This window comes from Phoenix dactylifera, chromosome 2, assembly GCF_009389715.1.
Source record: "Phoenix dactylifera cultivar Barhee BC4 chromosome 2, palm_55x_up_171113_PBpolish2nd_filt_p, whole genome shotgun sequence".
NCBI classification, from domain to species: domain Eukaryota; kingdom Viridiplantae; phylum Streptophyta; class Magnoliopsida; order Arecales; family Arecaceae; genus Phoenix; species Phoenix dactylifera.
This window is the reverse complement of record NC_052393.1, coordinates 26,496,489-26,516,989: the sequence shown is the minus strand read 5'-3', so window position 1 is coordinate 26,516,989 and position 20,501 is coordinate 26,496,489. Positions and strand designations below refer to the sequence as shown.

At 41.4% G+C, this 20,501-nt stretch overlaps 1 protein-coding gene across 2 annotated transcripts in view; it reads left to right on the top strand.

The window, feature by feature from the left end:
* Positions 1-6,480: 6,480 nt before the first annotated feature.
* The window catches only part of LOC103724215 (protein ENHANCED DISEASE RESISTANCE 2-like), a 38,010-nt gene continuing 23,989 nt past the window's right edge, over positions 6,481-20,501 (top strand). Inside the window, exons 1-6 of one of the 2 annotated variants that reach the window (XM_008815408.4) lie at positions 6,481-7,233; positions 7,409-7,579; positions 7,818-7,892; positions 13,685-13,738; positions 17,109-17,174; positions 17,597-17,703. In XM_008815408.4, the coding sequence (XP_008813630.1) occupies positions 7,442-7,579; positions 7,818-7,892; positions 13,685-13,738; positions 17,109-17,174; positions 17,597-17,703 (440 nt within the window). In that variant the 5' untranslated portion in view covers positions 6,481-7,233; positions 7,409-7,441. Of the gene's footprint in view, positions 7,580-7,817; positions 7,893-13,684; positions 13,739-17,108; positions 17,175-17,596; positions 17,704-20,501 lie in introns of both variants that reach the window. The other variant, XM_017846910.3, reaches the window with a different exon arrangement.

Genomic DNA, 20,501 nt, shown 5'->3' with positions numbered 1-20,501 from the left:
CGCCCTCCATCATCTTGTCTTGCGAATCTCAAAGCACGCCATAGATGGACTCCCATCTCATCTAACCGTCTATTTTTCAGCATTCCGTATTGGATGAGGGCAAATCCGTAGATATAACAGAGGTTAGTGGCATTTGACCGCAGTCCTTAGAGAGCGCTCCGTCGTCGTCGGGTAGTTCTAAATACACCCCCCCGATTGCTCAGGACACCCCCCAAAAATTAAAAAAAAATTAAATACTCTCTACACCCCCCCATTTGCTAAGGACACCCCTAAAAAATTGAAAAATCCTAAATTACCCTTCACCCTCCCCACCCCCTCACCTAAATTGCTCTCTACACCCCCCAAACTCCCCCCCCCCAACCCCGCTCTTCCCCTCCAAAACTCCACTCCAGCCGGCTTCTCCCTTCCGCCCAAAAAACTTCGCCTCAAGCACCTCAAGCACCTCGTCGGCGGCCAAACCCCCTCCGTCTCCCCCTTCTCCCTCGCCCAAAACCCCCCCGTTCCCCCTTCTCCCTCTCGTCGCCGGCATTCTCCCCTTCTCCCTCTCATCGCCGGCATTCTCCCGGAACCACCTCCCCGGCCATCTCCCGAGCAACGAGCACCTCGCCGGCGCCTCCACGACCACGTCGAGGTAGCTCCCCGCCCCCCCGCCTCCAGTGCTCCGTTCGGCACTGGATCGCCGAACAGAACCCTTCTGTTCGGCTGAACAGTGCCGAACAGAAGCCCTCTGTTCGGCAACACTCAACCGAACAGAAGCCTTCTGTTCGGCTGCACGGTGCCGAACAGAAGCCTTCTGTTCGGCTGCACAGTGCCGAACAGAATGGTTCTGTCCGGCTCTGAGCAGCCGAACAGAAGCCTTCTGTTCGGCTCTGAGCAGCCGAACAGAAGGCTTCTGTTCGGCTGCAATTCGGCTCTGTGCAGCCGAACAGAAGCCTTCTGTTCGGCACTGTGCAGCCGAACAGAAGGGTTCTGGTGCCAAATCGCGTGCCGTGCTAAATTTTGTGCCGAACATTTATGTATGCAATTGAATTATTTTCTTTGATATAGCCTAACATTGAATTTCTATATTTTCAGACATGGATCCCCGTCCCGCCAGAGTTAGACCTACGGCGTCAGCTAGGAGACGTCGTGCTAGGATTGCTTCTCCCGAGCCTGCTCATATGCCATCGGACTCTCCTGAGTCAGAGCATGATGATATGCCCGCTAGGGGCGAAGACGATGAGTCCGTTGGACCATGTCCAGGAGGTCCAGAGGATGAGTCCGTCCTGATCAGTTTCAGGACGCATATAGCAGCTTCCATCTGGAGGCAACAGGTATTGTTTATTTGTTATAGCATTATATTTTGTTTATTGATGTTTTATAAAGTAGTAGTAATTATACATTTATATTACAGGAACGAGCTCCACTAAAGTGCATGAACCATACTGCCAAGGTTGGTGAATGGAAGTGGTGGTCTTCAAACCAACCAAATACCAGGTTCAGAGCACTATTGAGGCAGTCGGGCCTCGTAGAGTTAGTACAGTGCTCTTATCGATTCATCGATAAGATTCTGATTTCGGGCTTCGTAGAGAGATGGCAGCCCGAGACGAACACCTTCCATATACCATTTGGCGAGATCACTATCACGTTGGATGATGTATCCGCCATTTTAGGGATTCCTGTCGCAGGTTCCTCAGTATCAGTTTCTCCTGAGAGGATGAGTGATCGGGATGCTGAGGAGCTACTTGTGGAGTTGTTGGGGGTGTCAGCTGGAGACGCGCGTCAGGAGGTACTGTCATCGCGCGGTCAGTCTGTGAGGATGGAGTGGCTGAGGACTCAGTTTCACTCTGTATCTGATAGAGACAGGCAGCAGAGGATAGAGTGTGCAGCACGAGCCTATTTGTTATTTTTGTTAGGCTGCGCACTCTTTGCTGATAAGAGTGGGACCAGGGTGCCTATAGCGTATCTGTGTTTACTGTGGGATCTGGATAGGGTGAGCACATATGCCTGGGGTACAGCTGCCTTAGCATATTTGTATCGGCAGTTGGGGATTGCGTCGAGGTCATCAGTGAGACAGATCAGTGGTTATATGACGCTTCTGCGGGCATGGATTTATGAGCATTTTCCAGCACTCAGTCCTCACCCGTCGCTCGAGTATACTGATGCCAGTCCCCGCGTGCACCGCTGGATGCCCGGTACTCCATCCCGTACCACGATGGACCATTTAGTGGTTCTACGTGAGTCATTGGACCTTTTGAGCATCGATGAGGTACGTATCATATTACCATTTGCTTGTGTTTGTCAGTACTTTTAATATGCGATATAGTATTAAACTGAAATGGACCTTTTGTTTTACAGGTTATTTGGGATCCCCATCATCGGCTTCGGGGAGATCGCCCATATATACCCGTCGCATTTTTTAGTGGCTCCATCAAGTGCCTTGATATCGTAGAACCCTATCATCCAGAAAGGGTTCTTAGACAGTTTGGTCGTATTCAGACCATCCCTCGAGCGCCACTAGCCCCTACGCGAGCCAACAGAGGTTCCACAGCAGGCTCGTACCGGATACATTACTCCTATATGGATCAGCTTTGGGAGCGGTGGGAGGACCACGTGCTGAGCCAGGCGAGCAGGAGCCACCCAGTTACCCGGCCATCAGACAGCGTACCGGGATACATGGAGTGGTATCTCCGTATCACGCACGTTGCAGTTCAGCCTCCTCATCTGCGCTCGAGTACTCATTCTGGAGCTAGGGGAGGTCATGATGATGCTGACATGCACCGGCGGCGTAATGCAGCTGCACTCGGTATCAGTACCGACATTGTACGGATGGGTCCCTCAGAGGCTACGTCACTAGGTGCCGGGCACCTATATGATGCTATTTCTCAGATGCATCAGGTACTTCTGGGTGATGAGCCTGGCCCGAGTACAGCACCCTCTCATTCGGATCCAGGACCCTCTCATTCGGACGTACATCAGTACACGCGTCGACGATAGCGTCATAGGGATTGATGATGGAGCCATTGTAATCTTTGTAAAGCCTTTGATATTAATGAAAAATATATATTTTTGGTACATTTACGTGTAATCTTTGTAAAGCCTGGCCCGTTCTATTTTACACAAATATAACAGTGCACATAACAATCAATCTAACAATGCGAAGACAGATATTTTTTGATTTATATTGATGATGGAGTTTCACAGTACATGACTCTAAGAGGCCAAAAAAATTTACAACTTTCAAAAATTGTACATATATAAATAATCAATCTAACTCTACTGTCTCGCTAATTATAACATTAGGTGAGATGCTCTCTTTGAACTGTTGAATCCGTGCTTCATATGAATTTTCCCATCCGGTAGCACAAGGAAGATGATATTTTCGCCAGTTGGTCGCTACTGGCGGAACGGGATGTCCCGGCAACAAGAACACCTTCAAAATTAGAAATAAGAAAATATTAATAGCTACAAAATTATAAATAAGCAAAATTAAATAAGCAAAATTAAATATTCGCAAGTGTTGTGAACGTAGTACCTCAACAAAATGATTTCCATTTACGAATCCGATAGCGATATCTTTGCGGGATAGAAGAGGTACTGGCACAGAACGGAGAGGTAGGAAGGTCAGACATTGTTGCAACGAGAGATGGTATAGGACAACATTATAGCAGGATGCTATAAGATGACCCATGTCCGGCATAGTCATCCATCTGTCATATGGTGGACAATCATCATAATATGATAATGCATGAGTGATCTCAGCAATCGTCCCTTCCACACCATATAATGTGCGATAGTGGTCCGAATGACATTGCAACTCTTGCAATAAAACCATTTCGCCTCCCAGCTTCACGACACCAATTACACAAGTCCTCTCTACTCTTGAAGATCTATACATTAAACAATTTATGTAAGTACACAGTTGTAAAAATAGCTCGCTAAACTAATACAAAATTGCACAATATATTATAATACCTCGTAAGTTGTAAATTCGCTTGTGTAATCCAGTACAAATTCTGATCCAATTATACTCGATTCGGTTGTAGCATAGCCCTACATATAAAATAATTTATCACCAAGAATTAATGAATCAGAGGATCTGTTCGGCACAAAATTCAGCACGGCACGCGATTTGGCACGAGAAGGCTTCTGTTCGGCTGCAGAGTGCCGAACAGAAGCCTTCTGTTCGGCTGCAGTGTGCCGGACAGAAGCCTTATGTTCGGCACTGTGCAGCCGAACAGAAGCCTTCTGTTCGGTAGAGCGTTGCCGAACAGAAGGCTTCTGTTCGGCACTATGCAGCCGAACAGAAGCCTTTTGTTCGGCGATCCAGTGCCGAACGGAGCACGAACCGTGAAAAAAAAAAACTTTCGAAACAAGGTGGAACACGTACCTTTGCGGCCGATTCTTCGTCCCAAATCACTAGTTGCTTGTCCATGCTTCGAATGGGGCTTAAATCTCCTTCAAAGATCGCCTAAACGATGTAAATGGATCGAGGGGTTTAAGGGGGGTTTGAGGGGTGGTTTTTTTTTTCCTTTTCAAAACGAAACGGAGGAGGAGACGGAGGAGGAGGAAGGGGGGTGTACTGAGAAAATTTCAAGGGCAATATGGTAATTACACTAAAGGTTAGTTTGGATATTTTTTTTTTGGTTTTTGGGGGGTGTCCTGAGCAATCGGGGGGGTGTATTTAGAACTCCCCGTCGTCGTCGGGTGGTTCTATATACACCCCCCCTATTGCTAAGGACACCCTCCAAAAACCAAAAAAAAAATACCCAAACTAACATTTAGTGTAATTACCATATTGCCCTTGAAATTTTCTCATACACCCCCCCTTCCTCCTCCTCCATTTCGTTTTGAAAAGAAAAAAAAAACACCCCTCAAACCCCCCTTAAACCCCTCGATCCATTTACATCGTTTAGGCGATCTTTGAAGGAGATTTAAGCCCCATTCGAAGCATGGACAAGCAACTAGTGATTTGGGACGAAGAATCGGCCGCAAAGGTACGTGTTCCACCTTGTTTCGAAATTTTTTTTTTTCATGGTTCGTGCTCCGTTCGGCACTGGATCGCCGAACAAAAGGCTTCTGTTCGGCTGAACAGTGCCGAACAGAAGCCTTCTGTTCGGCAACCCTCAACCGAACAGATCTGTTCGGCTGCACAGTGCCGAACAGAAGGCTTCTGTCCGGCACTGTTCAGCCGAACAGAAGCCTTTTGTTCGGCGATCCAGTGCCGAACGGAGCACGAACCGTGAAAAAAAAAAAATTTCGGAAGAAGCCGGCGAGGTGGTTCCGGAAGAAGCCGGCGAGGTGGTCGGAGATCGGGAGAATGCCGGCGACGAGAGGGAGAAGGGGGAACGGGGGGGGGGGGGGGTTTGGGCGTTGGCGAGGTGTTTTGGAGGGGAAGAGCGGGGTGGGGGGGGGTTTGGGGGGTGTAGAGAGCAATTTAGGTGAGGGGGTGGGGAGGGTGGGGGGTAATTTAGGAATTTTTAATTTTTTAGGGGTGTCCTTAGCAAATGGGGGGGTGTAGAGAGTATTTAATTTTTTTTTAATTTTTGGGGGGTGTCCTGAGCAATAGGGGGGTGTATAAAAAAAATTAAAAAAAATTAAAAAAAAATTACCCCCAAAAATTACCACCCGCCTATTGCTCAGGACACCCCCCAAAAATTAAAAAAAATTAAATACTCTCTACACCCCCCCATTTGCTAAGGACACCCCTAAAAAATTAAAAATTCCTAAATTACCCCCCACCCTCCCCACCCCCTCACCTAAATTGCTCTCTACACCCCCCAAACCCCCCCCACCCCGCTCTTCCCCTCCAAAACACCTCGCCAACGCCCAAAACCCCCCCGTTCCCCCTTCTTCCTCTCGTCGCCGGCATTCTCCCGATCTCCGACCACCTCGCCGGCTTCTCCCGGAACCACCTCGCCGGCTTCTCCCGAAACTTTTTTTTTTCACGGTTCGTGCTCCGTTCGGCACTGGATCGCCGAACAAAAGGCTTCTGTTCGGCTGAACAGTGCCGGACAGAAGCCTTCTGTTCGGCACTGTGCAGCCGAACAGATCTGTTCGGTTGAGGGTTGCCGAACAGAAGGCTTCTGTTCGGCACTGTTCAGCCGAACAGAAGCCTTTTGTTCGGCGATCCAGTGCCGAACGGAGCACGAACCGTGAAAAAAAAAAAATTTCGAAACAAGGTGGAACACGTACCTTTGCGGCCGATTCTTCGTCCCAAATCACTAGTTGCTTGTCTATGCTTCGAATGGGGCTTAAATCTCCTTCAAAGATCGCCTAAACGATGTAAATGGATCGAGGGGTTTAAGGGGGGTTTGAGGGGTGTTTTTTTTTTCTTTTCAAAACGAAACGGAGGAGGAGGAAGGGGGGTGTATGAGAAAATTTCAAGGGCAATATGGTAATTACACTAAATGTTAGTTTGGGTATTTTTTTTTTGGTTTTTGGGGGGTGTCCTTAGCAATAGGGGGGGTGTATATAGAACCACCCGTCGTGGTCCCCTCCCTCCAGCGTCCGGCTACAGCTCGTCTTGCGTCGCCGCTTTCAAACGGCTTAGCTGGCGATTGATGCCCTCTCTCCTCCCCGCTCCACCGCCGCCGTTCCCCTTCTTCCCACATCCGCCGCTATAAACCCCATCCCATGGCCCTACCCGTCTATTTGCGACAATAATAATTCCCTAATCCTATTTCCACACGGAAGAAAGGAACGGCAAAAAAAAAAAAAAAAAAAACCCGAGTACCGAAACAGCGTTTCTTTCCTTCTTTCTTTTAAAATTAAATCCCCCCCTCCCCCAGTCGCACCGTCCCTCTCTTTTCTTGGTCAGTTCCGAACTCTTCCCCCCTTTTCTTGATCGGCGATCCTTCCGAAGGTTGCTCTCCTCCGCCCGGCGGATCGCCGCCGGAGCTGATCGATTCCCTCTCCGGTGTTCGGTCGGTCTGGTGTTCTCCGAATCTGGGCCCCTAGGTTTTTGAATTCTCCGCGTTTTCTCTTCTTTGGATCGAGACCAAGAAATGTTTGGTTTGTCTTGATCGAGGGTTCTGCTGCTTTTTTCGCGGATATTTGGGCATTTTGTTTGTGTGGATAGCTGAGACTGAGTTTTTCTTTGGCCGGCGGATCGGCCGGAACCGATCGAGTCCTCGCTGGAGGTTTGCCTGCGGCCGATCGGGACTCTGGAGTGGTCGCCGGATTGCGGGAGGACTTGTTCGTTCTGGAGCCGTCCGTGTGAATATGGGTTTATCCGAAGATTAGAATTTAAAGGTTCTTTGAATTCTCCGCCTTCTTTTTGTTTCGTCTGCGTCCAGTCCAAGAACGGTTGGAATTGCGTTGATCGAGGGATCGAATTAAACTTTGGCGGTTGGCTCGGGTTAGGGTGGCCCGATCTCTATCTCTGCTTGTGTGGTGTTTGGGATTATGAGGTAGAAATCTGTTGCAGGTTTCCGGGGGTAGAGGGCTGGAGAGAGGAACAATGTCAAAGGTGGTCTATGAGGGATGGATGGTCCGGCATGGGCGGAGGAAGATCGGCCGCTCGTTCATCCACATGCGCTACTTTGTCCTCGAGACCAGAGTTCTCGCCTACTACAAGAGGAAACCTCAGGACAATATGGTACGTCGAGACCTCCACTGGCTTATCTCTCAAATTTTTCTCTGTTTCTTCCTAATTTTTCATTTGATTTTTGTTGTGCTAGAAATATGAAGTGATTAAGTTGGAGTTTATACCTCCTACTATTGAGAGCTATTGAACGTCTAATTCTACTTTAAATTTGATTTTTCAATTTTATCATCTTATTTTTTTTACATATGAAACGTTTCAGTGTCTTGACTCACTCTTTGGGAATATTTAGGTTCCGATCAAGACTCTTCTTATAGATGGAAATTGCAGAGTGGAGGATAGGGGGCTCAAAATGCATCATGGACATGTAAGTCTTTCATCTTGATCCGAGATTTAACATAGAATCTTGTACTTAATATTAAGTTCATTTGTTCGATCAACCATGCATCCCAGCGATTGGGAGTTTCCTTCCTGCCAGACCTAAAATCATCTAATCTAATGACTTCTCCTGGCGAGCCCCTTTCTCCTTTTTTATCATTTTTTAATCAAATAATTCTATAATAGTGCTACCAGTGTCATCTTGTGGGGTGCAGGAATCATAATTTCTCCTTCCACAAGTGAGATAACGAAAAGTTTTCAGTTGTCACTTAAATCTGCCTGATACTGCTGTGCTTAGATTTCAAAAACATGTCTCCCAACGCAAATATCTAGGATAAAGGTCGCTGATTTGGATTTATGTAGTTTTTACATTGATAGCAAAGGAGGTCATTACTTATCAGAAGAGCCACATTTGAAAAACTTGCACTCTTGCATCCATGCCACCACTATGAGGTGAATTTTGGTCTTCATATAAGATTATTGTCCACCTTGATCCTTTCAAAAACATCTACTTTAAAACATAAAAACATAAAAAATCCTAAAATACCTCATTAAAAGCAGATTCAAAAGCTTAATTCTTTTAAGCAATAACCATCTATAGCTACCTTCTTCAAACGGTAATGCAATTTCCATGGTGAAGTCATGGTGGAGGTATTGGTCATTTTTCATCTCTTTTTTTCTTTTAGGGAAGCATAAATTGTTGACTGCAAGCATCTAAATTGCATATTATCCATGAATAATGTTCTACTAGTCCAAACTAGTCGATCAAAAAGTTGGATTCTAGGAATGAAAAAACCAAGTGATGTTTGACAATTGCTTAAATCTTTATATAGCAACATGTTAGGAGGATTTCATGGAGAATCATCAATATTCTATATACATGATGGAGTTGCATGAATGGTTTTAGTGAGAAAGGACCATCATTGCTATACTACTGAAAAGCCATTCTTCATAGAACCTTACACTTGCCACTATGCATGCATGCTCTTGTTGCCACTTGTGCAAAGATGTCAAGAGGGATGGACACTTGATTATTTTACCTGTCCCCAAACCGAATGGAATGGTTTTAATCAAAATTAGATGGGGATGGTTTCGGTGATAGGTTTAAAAATTTAAAACCATTCAATTTCAGATTTGGTTTCGGTTACAGTTTTGGTAATTCTCCAATCCGAAATTGAACCCAAAACGGAACCTGACACCGAATCCAAAACCGAACATACCTGATACCCTTTATATTTAGTGTAAATCCAAATCACTAACTCCATGAGAATGACCATCAAGTAATCCTAGCCCCCTATTCAACTTAATTTGGACGGTCCATAGTCACATGCCACAAACCCTAGCACGAGGAGAGGCAGTTTTTCGTTTTTCGTTTTCAGTCTCAGTTTTGCGGATTTTTTTCAGTGGCGATTATAGTTTTTTATTTCAAAAACCGTTCGGTTTCTGTTTTGTTTTCAGGGGCAGTAGTGGTTTTCGGTTTCGGTTTCAGTTTTTTCACTATCTGCACCGAATCCGTCCCATTGACATTCCTGCACTTGTGGCGGTGGAGCTTTGATCCCTTAATAGCTTAAATGTTTTCTTTAGGGTGTTACATCTGCTTCAAAATATATTCATATCTCATCCTCACCCGATTTCTAGACATTTCCTTGCTATAAAGTTCCTTTGGGGCTACGAAATATCTTCACCAAGGGTTTAAGAGCCGGTTCATATTGCGCATACTGGATTTAGACCAGTGAGAAATCGGCTCTTCAAACACACCGATATGTTTTGACATATAAATGGGGTGTGACTGGGAGGGTATCGTTTTTACCCATTGATCGAGCAATACAAGCCAATACTTGTTGATACTACCAAGTATTGGTAACACCATTCAAAGACTGACATCCTATCTCCCAAGGTAGGCCAAACCTGACCGAACGGCCTGGTTCGGCTCATACCGAGCCGACTAAATTCGGTTTGTTCGCTAAATTCGGTTCTGGCTCTGAACCGGTTAGAACAAGTTTCGAACCTGCCAGAATCGGCCGGAAAAAGGCCTAAACCATTCAGAACTGGCCACGAACCGGCCAGAGCCGTTTGGAACAGGCCGGTTCCGTTCGAACTCGGTGTGAACCATTCGATTTGTACCGAGTCGACCCAGTTCGGAACCGGGCCCCCTTTTCCTTTCCTTCTTTTGTTAAAAGGTGTTGGGAAGGCTTCTTCTCTGTTTCATTTAGAGTTTTGAGGCCTAAACGGCTCTTCTTTTTCCTCAATTTGCAAAATCACACCGATTCAATATGATTGAAGGAAGATCCAAGCCTAAATAAGGTGTGCTTTCTTTTTTCTATCTCATTTTTTTTTTTTATTTTTTGGCTCGAAAAAATAGCTCGAAATTTGCAAAATAAAGAAAGATCATGCCAAAATTTTTGATTTGGGCTTGATTTTATGATATGCTGCTATAGATCAATAGATGATCTACTCGATGACATAAAATTTTTAATTTTTGGATTATATATAATTTTTAAAAATTAAAAATATATTTAAATTTAAAAATATAAAATATAAAAAATAAAATTTAAAAATATAAAATTAGAAGCATATTTAGGGACATGCAAGTTACTTTGCAGCAAAATTTGATATCTATTTATTTAAGTTTTGATGCGATCATACGTACAGTGGCTTAAGCCTAAATTTAAAAAAAATAAAAAATAAGTTGCCTTTGATGAATGCCTACAGGTCTAAAAAATATATATAGTATCCATTGTTGGGTTCTACATAGATCTAAACTGAAATTAATTTTTTAAAATATTTATATTTAAAAATTATTAAAAATATATAATTAATACAAAAATTATGAAAGATTACTAGTACATATTACATAATTTAGAAGTATTTTCTGAAGTAGAAAATATATTTTTCTGAATTTATGATATCTAAACATATTTTTAAATTTTAAAATTATTAAAAATAAATAAACAAATAAATATAAAAAATTACTATTATGTTTTAGATAAATTAGATGTATTTTCTAAGATAAAAAATTATCTTCATTGTAACGAAATTTTGCTATTTTTAAATAATTGATAAAATGACATACTTGATAAATCTGCAGAAATGGAACCATAAAAAAAAGAGCCAGAGCGTGACATTAGTCGGGATCATAGGCAAATACTCTCGGGTTGGCACCATTGAAAATGCAACTAGTACAACATGAAGTTTAAGAGAGGAGGAATAACCAGGTTGAAGCAACACTTAGCTGATGATTATCCCAACGTATCTATATGCCAGAAATGATCACAAAAGGTTCGACAGCTGATGAAGAAGCACTTTGCTGATTTTAAAGCGGCAAAGAATACGGATATGGATATGGTGCATCTGAGGTATCTTCTGATGGCTACTAGCCTACACAATCCGAAGCATCTTACAGATCAGATTTTATTGCTAGCTTATTCGGATAGGCTCCTTCAAAATTGTTTTATCAACTAATTTATCAGCCAGAGGATATCTTTTGAAGATAGAGCTTTAGCGAGAGATCCGAGAGTACTTATAACTCGGAGTGCTTATATACAACATTACAATATTGCTTGGTTAGAGGGGTGGGCTGATGTGCCTCCTTACTATGCTAATTATTCGGATATCTATGCGAGGCATCGCTACTCGACGAGATTTTAAATATCGGTATATATGTTGTACTTTAAATATATGTAATTTACTGTATTATTTTATATTTTTTAACCCACTTCTTGATTTGAGAAAATTTTATGTTGCTTCTTGTAGAATGCAAGATCTCACTAATCATTTTATGTTTTGTATCATTTTAAAACTACAAGATATATTATTTGGGTTAAACCGAGATCATAGAAACATCAAAAAAATCAAAAAAATATCAAATTAGCCTTAAAATCAGTGAAAAAGTTGAAAAAGATTGATTATCAATTAATTGGACTTGAAAAACTCAAAAAAACTGGGCTTGTCAGTATGGAACCGGTATGCCCAAGCGTACCGTGTGTCAGTATGGTATCGAACCGGTACCGTACCGACCCATTCGCCGACCTTTATAGGTTTCAGTACCGTTTTGGCGGACCTTGCTGTCACCCATCTCTCCCTCCCTCACACCTATGCCTGGTTTATTCTCTTCCATTTGTTCTTCTTTTTTATTTCTAAGCAAAATGGTGAAATTGCCCCCATAGCATTGATGAGAATAAATATAGGCTAAAGACCTGAATGAAGAAGGGGCCAAGGAAGTCACCACGCCAATCAAGAAGTTATTACAAAGGTTTCGAGCTGGACTACAATCAAGAAGTTGCCAGCAGCAGAACTTCTACAAAGTAAAACCAATGCTTGGCATATTACTACAAAAACTAAAAACAGAAACATGATCCACTGCAGTAAGCACCAACAATTATTAAATCAAACAGCCTATTCTGCTCTTGAAGCTCTCCACCTCCTTGTTCCACCTCTCTCTTCCAATGTTATGACAAATAGAATACCACAATATTTACCTCGGATTAAGGTCAACATAGAGAGACATGAGCTTTTGGTATTTGTCCATTCAATTGTTAGACAACATGATCCATCGAAAAGACTACCAAGTGAGTTTGAGAAATAAGCCATCTTAGATGTTGAAAACCTTGAATATTCCCCCACTACAACGTCCTTTCATGTTCTCCCTCCGATTGCACAACCTCATCCACTACCACTAGCACTTGATGCTGTTGTGGTGGAACCCATGAGAGGCACATGGTGCAACACCCCTGACCATGGTCTATCGAACTAGGTTGAACTGTTCGATTCACCCTGTACCGAACCAAATCGGTGCAGAATTGGCATGGTTCGGCTGGAATTTTCGGAAAATGCCATGAACTGCTCCGAACCAGGCGCTTTGGAGCGGAACCGGTGCAAACCACTTGGTTTGCACCGTTTGAACCCGTTCGCCTTCCCCATCTTTCCAAAAGGCTTAAAACATGGTCTGCCGAATTAGGGTGAATCGTCCGGTTCATCCTATACCGAATCAGTACCGTACCGAACTGGCAACCGACCGATACGGGTCCAGCCGCTAACCTTGCCCTTGACCATGCTAGACCAAGAAGCCTACATGATGATGCTTGCTTAGGATTTGAACTCCATTCCTGGTCCTTCTCTCTATCTAACCTGCTCTCCCTCACTCTCTAAGATAGATATTTTGCCTCAAAAACCTACCCACAGAATTATTTGTTTGGTTTTCCTCGTACATAGCATGATGACTGGATGTAATCAAAGGAGTGAACACAAAGAGAAGGTTGGGGTGTGGAGATTCGAGAGGGGTGGATAGTTTTTGAAATACATACAATTATATGTTATTTCTCTTTCAAAATGGGGTACAGCTAACTTCCAAATGGAGGGCATTGCAGATTGGTGTGGAATGTTAGGGCATGGCTGCATAGCATGCCTCTACTTTTATACATTAAACATGAATCGAGTTCTTTCTTTCAAAAGCATATTTTTAATGTGTCTTGGGACCATTTCTTGGCTACAGTTTAGCACATCTCAGGACCATTTTTGTTCATTTTGTTGAATCCTACACGGGTGTGTTAGCTTTTCTCAAAGTTTTAAACATTTTACTTGCATGTCATGGGATATAGGACCATTTTTTTTATTTCATTCCTTTTGACTACAGAATTGTTATTATGGATTCAGTTTCCAATTATACTTGAGTCATGATAAGTAAGTTACGTTTGCTCATTTTAAGATCTTGCTTTTGGTGATCGGACATATAGATTGATATATTTCCTATCTTGATGTGCTTTCCTTCCATTTTCTTGACAGATGGTTTATGTATTGTGTGTTTACAACAAAAAGGAGAAGCATCATCGAATAACGGTACGTGGTCAATGCTTCTCTTCTTTTTTGTTTTGCTCTTTTTTCTTTCTTTTTCTTTTCCTTGATCTAGTACCTTAATGTGTAGGGACTACTGGTATGCTACAAAGCTTTCATTATTGTGTTGTTAATGCTATGAAATCAATTGGCTTTATATAGATATTGCTAAGCCAAATGTACATTGTTCAATTGCACAGTTTCACAGTCATATTCATGGGTTGTGAATGCATAATGTGTGAGGGCCATGAGTCAATGGCATTTGTAGTTGCATACTTTAGATTACTTATTCTTCTGCAAATTATTTTACTGGAGCCTTCCAGCATATAATTCTTAAGCTTACATTGTGATGCAGTATGAAGATTGATCTCCTTAAGCTGATCTCCTTAAGCTCAATCACATTAGACTCTAAGAATTATAATGTATATGTCGATTACTTTGGTTCCATTCTCTATTGTTTGGTTTCACCGTCATGGTCTTGGCCACACTTTCAGCTCTTTTTGTCTAATCATCTTCAGAACTGGGTGATTGTCCATCTATTGGTGACCTTAGGTTTTATTGTTTTGACTTGGAATCAAGGGATTTGACTCATTTCCTTGAAGAGGTACTAACCCGATTTTTGGAATTCTATTAGTTTTCTAGAATCCTGCACTTCAAACTCCTATTCTGAACATTGGTTGTAGTGTCAATGGTGTTCTTTTACCCCCCTCGAGCTTCATAATCCTTTTTAACTTAAAACATCAAAAAAGGTCACAGAAATCTCTTCAACATTTGTCAATTGGTCTTGATGTCCTCCTGAGATCCTCCAAATATGGCTGCAAATTTTTCCATTCAACCAAGCTAGGCTAGCCTCAACCCAATTTTTTGGACTCATGAGTTGGGTCAGAGCCAGAAATATGTCCTTTGTAAAAAGCTAGGTTGTATCCGGGTCATGTTTTTTTCTTATTAGACTAGGCCTGATCCTCCTTGCAGTGTAGCCATTTTTGAAATAGGTCCACATTTGATGTGACTTTGACTTGACCTAGCCTGGTCCTACCCAATCCAACCCACATTCCGATGACTATGGAATCCCTAACCCCTCTATCGCTCGCTTTAGTTCTCTTAACTTGTGAACTATATTATAACTAATTTTTCATCTAGATATAGAACTGATAGTGCAATTCTCTTTTATCTTGCATTTGAACCATGCCTAGACCCGATCTGGGCACAAATGCATTGGTTGGATTTGGGTCATGCTTGACCCAACCTTGCATGGATCATGATTGCTGAGGAAAATGAGTTGAGTCAAGGCCATTCTAGACCCAGTTTTGACCTACCTTGTTTGCAATCCTACCTCTAAGCATTGTAAGGATTATAAATATGGTTTTGTATTCCTATATTTTTACGTATGATGAACTTATTACATTGGTAGTGGTTGCTGCATATCTATTCTTCAGCTAGTAATTGTTATGGTTGCGTTCTATTTGCTTGGGCTTCACCCTTACATTTGAATGATTTTACTTGGTTTTTGATTCATCATAGCCTCCTAAGCTACAAAGTTCTTGTCCTTTGGCTTGGTGTGGATCTTATTCCATTGTTACATCACATATTTGCCTCTAAATCATTTTTGTTCTTCTTTATTAAGGTTTCCTTTTCCTTTTTTCCGATTGCCCTTAATTTCTTCTAAATCTTTTTTAGTCGAGGTTTCTATTAAGATTGCTCTAAATTAGCATGTTAGAGGCTCCTTTCTTGGAATTATGACTGCTTCTGGTTTGTAAATATGTAAACTTTACTAGTACTTGCATTTTCCATGGTACTAATGTTTGTGGGTGTTCAACTCTCATATTGCCTTTTCCAGGTCCGCTACTTGTTCCAATCCTTCTCATTTTAGTTTCTTGCTCTCTGACATGATGCATTGCCAATCCTTGCCCTTGAATGCATTCATTTGATATCAAGTTTTCTTCTTAACCTTATTTTGCCTTATCAGGCTTACCTTACAAGAAGAATTGATATGTGGGGCAACCATTTATGTCTCCTTTATAACAGCCACTGGTGACATATGCTTATCCATTTTGATCATTTGTGGTTTGGAAATGCTCTAGATATAAGGATCTGCTGGGATATTAGAAAATTTTTTCTTCATCTTTGATCTAATATTATTGCATCATTTTGATCATCTAATATTAGAAAATTTTGTTTACGCCACACATTCCTATGCTTGTCTTCTAAATCAAGTGGAAGGTTAGGCTAAATTTTGCTTTTTTAGTCGGAGAGTGTTGAACTAGAGTTAGCGGTTGCAGTAGCATATTGTTATATGGAGCTAAGGTCCAAAGTATGGAATAAACAAGTGTTCTCACGGCTCTACCACCTGGCTAATTCTATTTGTTCCACTTAATCCCTCTTGGTGGTATTTTAGTGCTAAATTAGCATTAAGAACTAATTCTTTGTAGCAAGGTTCGCAAAACTGCTACTAGTGACTGTATCTGTTAGGTACCAGGTTGGTACGGTACAATATGGTACTGTATGGAGTATGGACACAAGGTATGTACTAGGTGTTAGTCAGGTGTCAGTTCACCCAAAACCCTAGGCCTTACCCTATAATCAAGAGAGAGGGAGCAGGAGGAAGAGGGTGATGGTGGGTCCTGTGTTGTTCTAGTGCATTGCTGATGTTAGCAGAGAAGATGGTGGTGGTGGATGTGGTGGATGAGCCATGGAAGTAGAGGACATCGAGTGTGATTATGAGTTCGATGAGTTCGTGGTGGCGGCATTGAGGCCGAGGTAGTCAAGTGCCATGGTGGACGAGCTTGATGGGGTCAAGCCGAGTCCGAGCGAGGGGATTGGGATCAACAGACGAGGGGATGGATTGACGGAGGTCAGAAAAAGAGATATAGAGAGGCGAAGGGTCATCTCATGATCGAGGGAGAGAAAGAGAGCACTAGGACTATTTAATAAATGGGAGAGGCAGTTTGGTCTGGGCGAACTGGTTTGGTCTGGTTTTGACTAGGTTCGTATCTTGCCTTGTTTTGGCCAAACCTTCCTAATACTAGGCCAGTTCTGTTTGGTACACCCTGAACCCCTCGATTTAGGATAATTCGGCAGACCATGCTTTATAGTATTTATATTTGCAAGTGTTAGAGATATTCGAATTTGAATGATGAATTGGAGAATTCTTTGAATTTAGTGCATTCTCTTGTGTACATTTGTTTATTTAGGAATAGTTAAATGTGTTGATTGCGGCATTATTAGTAGTATATCTACGCTACTCTGTATTTTTCGTTATTATGTTATACCCATATGAAGCCCTTCTGCTTTTTTCTTTAGGTTGTAAGTATTGATATTTGCTATTACATTTATTTTTGCAAACAGTAGTTCATAGTTTCGGTTTGTTATTGAACAGATGGCAGCATTCAACATCCAGGAGGCTCTGATTTGGAGGGAAAAGATTGAGCTAGTCATTGATCAAGTAAAGTAAATTCAATAATTTATTCATATTTCAACTCATCTTCTTGGCATGCTAAGAAACCAGTTACTAATTACAACATGTAACATTACTTTTCTCCATTTGATAATTCTGATAAAAAACAGATATAAAATATCATAGTATGTTATTATTTTTCAGAAACTTTATATATCTCCAAAGAGTGGGAACAAGTTAACTAACAGATGATGAAATTTCTTGTTGCTTTTTCACATTTTTATTTTTTGACTAAACAGATGCTTGTTCAGGTAACCACTTTGTTGAGTGCCAATTCGATGATTTGGTGCCTATTCATGAGTGTTAATTTGCCATTACACAATATATGATACATCTAAGTTTGGTGGTTACCTTTTGAAAAGGAAAGTGTCATACTGAAACAGGTGATTGTGCATATTTTTTAATTGCAGCAACAAGATCTAAAGACCGCTAACAGCAATAAAGTCTGTGCTCCATTTCAATATAAATCCAGCATGGATAATGGAAGGAATGCCTCCTCCTCTGATCAGGAAAGTCAGTAAGTGACAGATTTCTATAGTCTCTGTAGTAGTATTGGTTGAGATGGCATAGAATGATGGAAACTTGTCGTTTCAAGTCTTCATGCTAGTTTCTGCTTCCTGTGATTTTTCATGAAATTCCATTTTTAATTTCTCCAATGACCTTTTGTTAGGAGTATACTAAGCATATCCTATTCTGTTTTCACTACAGTTATTGCTTGCTTTGGTTTTTGTTATTTGTCAATGAACAAAAGTTTTAGACATTTCAGAAATGTAATCTGAGCATTTATGATCTTTCAACTTATGCTCATCAAAGCCTCTCACCAGAATAACCGTGGTTGTTTTAGACTTCAAGCTTAATATCTCAAATTCCATCAAGTTTAGCGATGTCTATTAATCACCTTCACCATTTAGTATGTTCCTATAAATATTTGAGGTTCCCATATAAAACATTATACAAATTACCATTCCTATAATCATATCTTCATATCAATGAACTAAAAGGAAAGTTTAGTACTAAAAATTTAACCATGATTATCATGTTATTGTATTTGCACCCGAGATGAGTGGTTCATCTCTATATATTCTAGTAGTTGTCAAACATATCTGTCTATTCCTTTATTCTGCTTGTGACCTTGATTCTTCCAAGAAACTTTTATAGAAAATATATGTTAATGTTGTGACAGATCTCGATGTAACAGAAGAAGAACAAATAGATTCAAGAAGATAGAGAGAAGAGGAAAGAAAACACAACATGCACAGATTACGTGGATTGGCCACAAGCCTATGTCCATGGATGAGGATGGAGAAGGGATTCTACCATCATCAAAAAGATAAGAGTGCAAGAATAAAGCCGCCTCTTAATAAAACTCTAATCCCATTATGCACCAGTCTCAAACTTTCCTACCGAGACAAGAGATAGGTACACATCAAAAACTGGCTCGAGACCCATGACCCGTGCGCTCCAATCTCACATCCTGTGCAGCTAGCATGCGTGATCAGCAAGGGCTAGGGCCGGTACCATACCTCTCGCGCTCGTTATCGATGCTTCAAATTTTTCGAATGGAATTATGGAGCAGGGTCGATCAAGGAATTCAAGGCATACTTAGCAAATCTCGATCTTGACTTGAATTTCATCAAGCCACACCACAAAATAGTAAAATGTTTCTCCACCTTCTCCACATGAATTCCGAAGGACAAATGTCAAGCATTGCATACACCAAGTCCAAGCAATGCTTGAACTTGGCTACCACGAGGAGCTTAATATTCTTTTGGATGACAACTAACCATTTAGCAAAATCAATACAAGAAACAGCTTCTGAATATGAGGAAGGCTCGCTAATATCAATTGTCACTTCTGCCATTGACAATGCATAAGCAACTAAATCTGCATGACCATATCTTTGAGATGGTCTAATCGCTCTCCTCTGTCTGCCTTTTGCAATACTATACTTTTTATCCTGTGGTAATTCTTTCATCTCAGTAATACCAGGCACCTGTTCTAAACCAAGCTGAGAAGAAGAACTATACTGCAGGGAAACTGAACCATCACTTCTAACTCCACCTGCTTGATGTTACTCTTCATCTTATCTGAATCACACAAAATAAAAGACTTCTTTCTCAAGTGAAGCATAGCAAACTCATCAAAGGTAACAATACTACTAATCATGAATTTAGATGACTTGGGATTTGGACACCACAACATATATCCCTTCACCCTAGGTGCATAGCCAAGAAATATGCACTTTTAACTTTAGGTTCTAATTTTCCATCAACAACATATGTAGAGCATCCAAATACTCTTAAAATAGTGTAGTCAGCAGGGTTACCAAGCCATACCTCTTATAGAGTCTTACATTTAATAGCTGTGGATGGAGAATGATTCACTAAGTAACATGCTATAGAGACAGCCTATGGCCAAAAATCCTTTGACAAGCTAGCATTTGAGAGCATACAACAAGCTCTCTCTAAGTGGATTCTGTCCATGCGCTCAACCACTCCATTTTGATGTGGTGTATGTCTAATTGTCCTGTGTTTGACGATATCCTCATTTTTGCAGAACTCATCAAACTCGGAAGAACAAAACTCCAATCCATTATTTGTTTCGAGCCTCGTGATCTTCTTTCCAGATTGCTTCTCAATCATAGCCTTCCACTCCTTAAAGTGCTTAAACACTTCATCTTTGTGTTTTAACATAAATATCCAAATCTTTCTAGAATAATCATTAATAAAGCTAAGCATATACCAAATACCACTCTTAAAAAGAACACGTGAAGATCCCTAAAGATTTGAATGAATATAATCCAAGGAGATCCCTGAAGATTTGAATGAATATAATCCAAGGAACCCTTGGTTTTGTGAACTGCAGTACTGAAACTAACTCTTTTCTGCTTGCCAAATGCACAATGCTCATAGAACTCCATCTTTTCTGTACTTTGGCCATAAAGAAGACATCTTTTACTCAAGGCAGCCAACCCTCTTTCGCTCATATGTCCTAACCTCATATGCCATATTCTGGTGATATCAGAATCAGTCATGGAAGATGAAGAAACAACTGTTCCACCTATGATAGCAGTACCTTGAAGTACATACAGGGTTCTAGACCCCTTAACTTTCATTACAATAAGAGCACCTTCACTAACATTTATAACTCCACCTTCAGCTGTATACTTGCACCCATTAACATCAAGAGTGCCTAAAAAGATGATATCTTTCTTCAAATCTGGAACATGCCGACCATTAGTTAAGGTTCTCACCACACTATCATGCATTTTAATTTGGACCATCCCTTTTCCAACTATTTTACAAGAGGCATTGT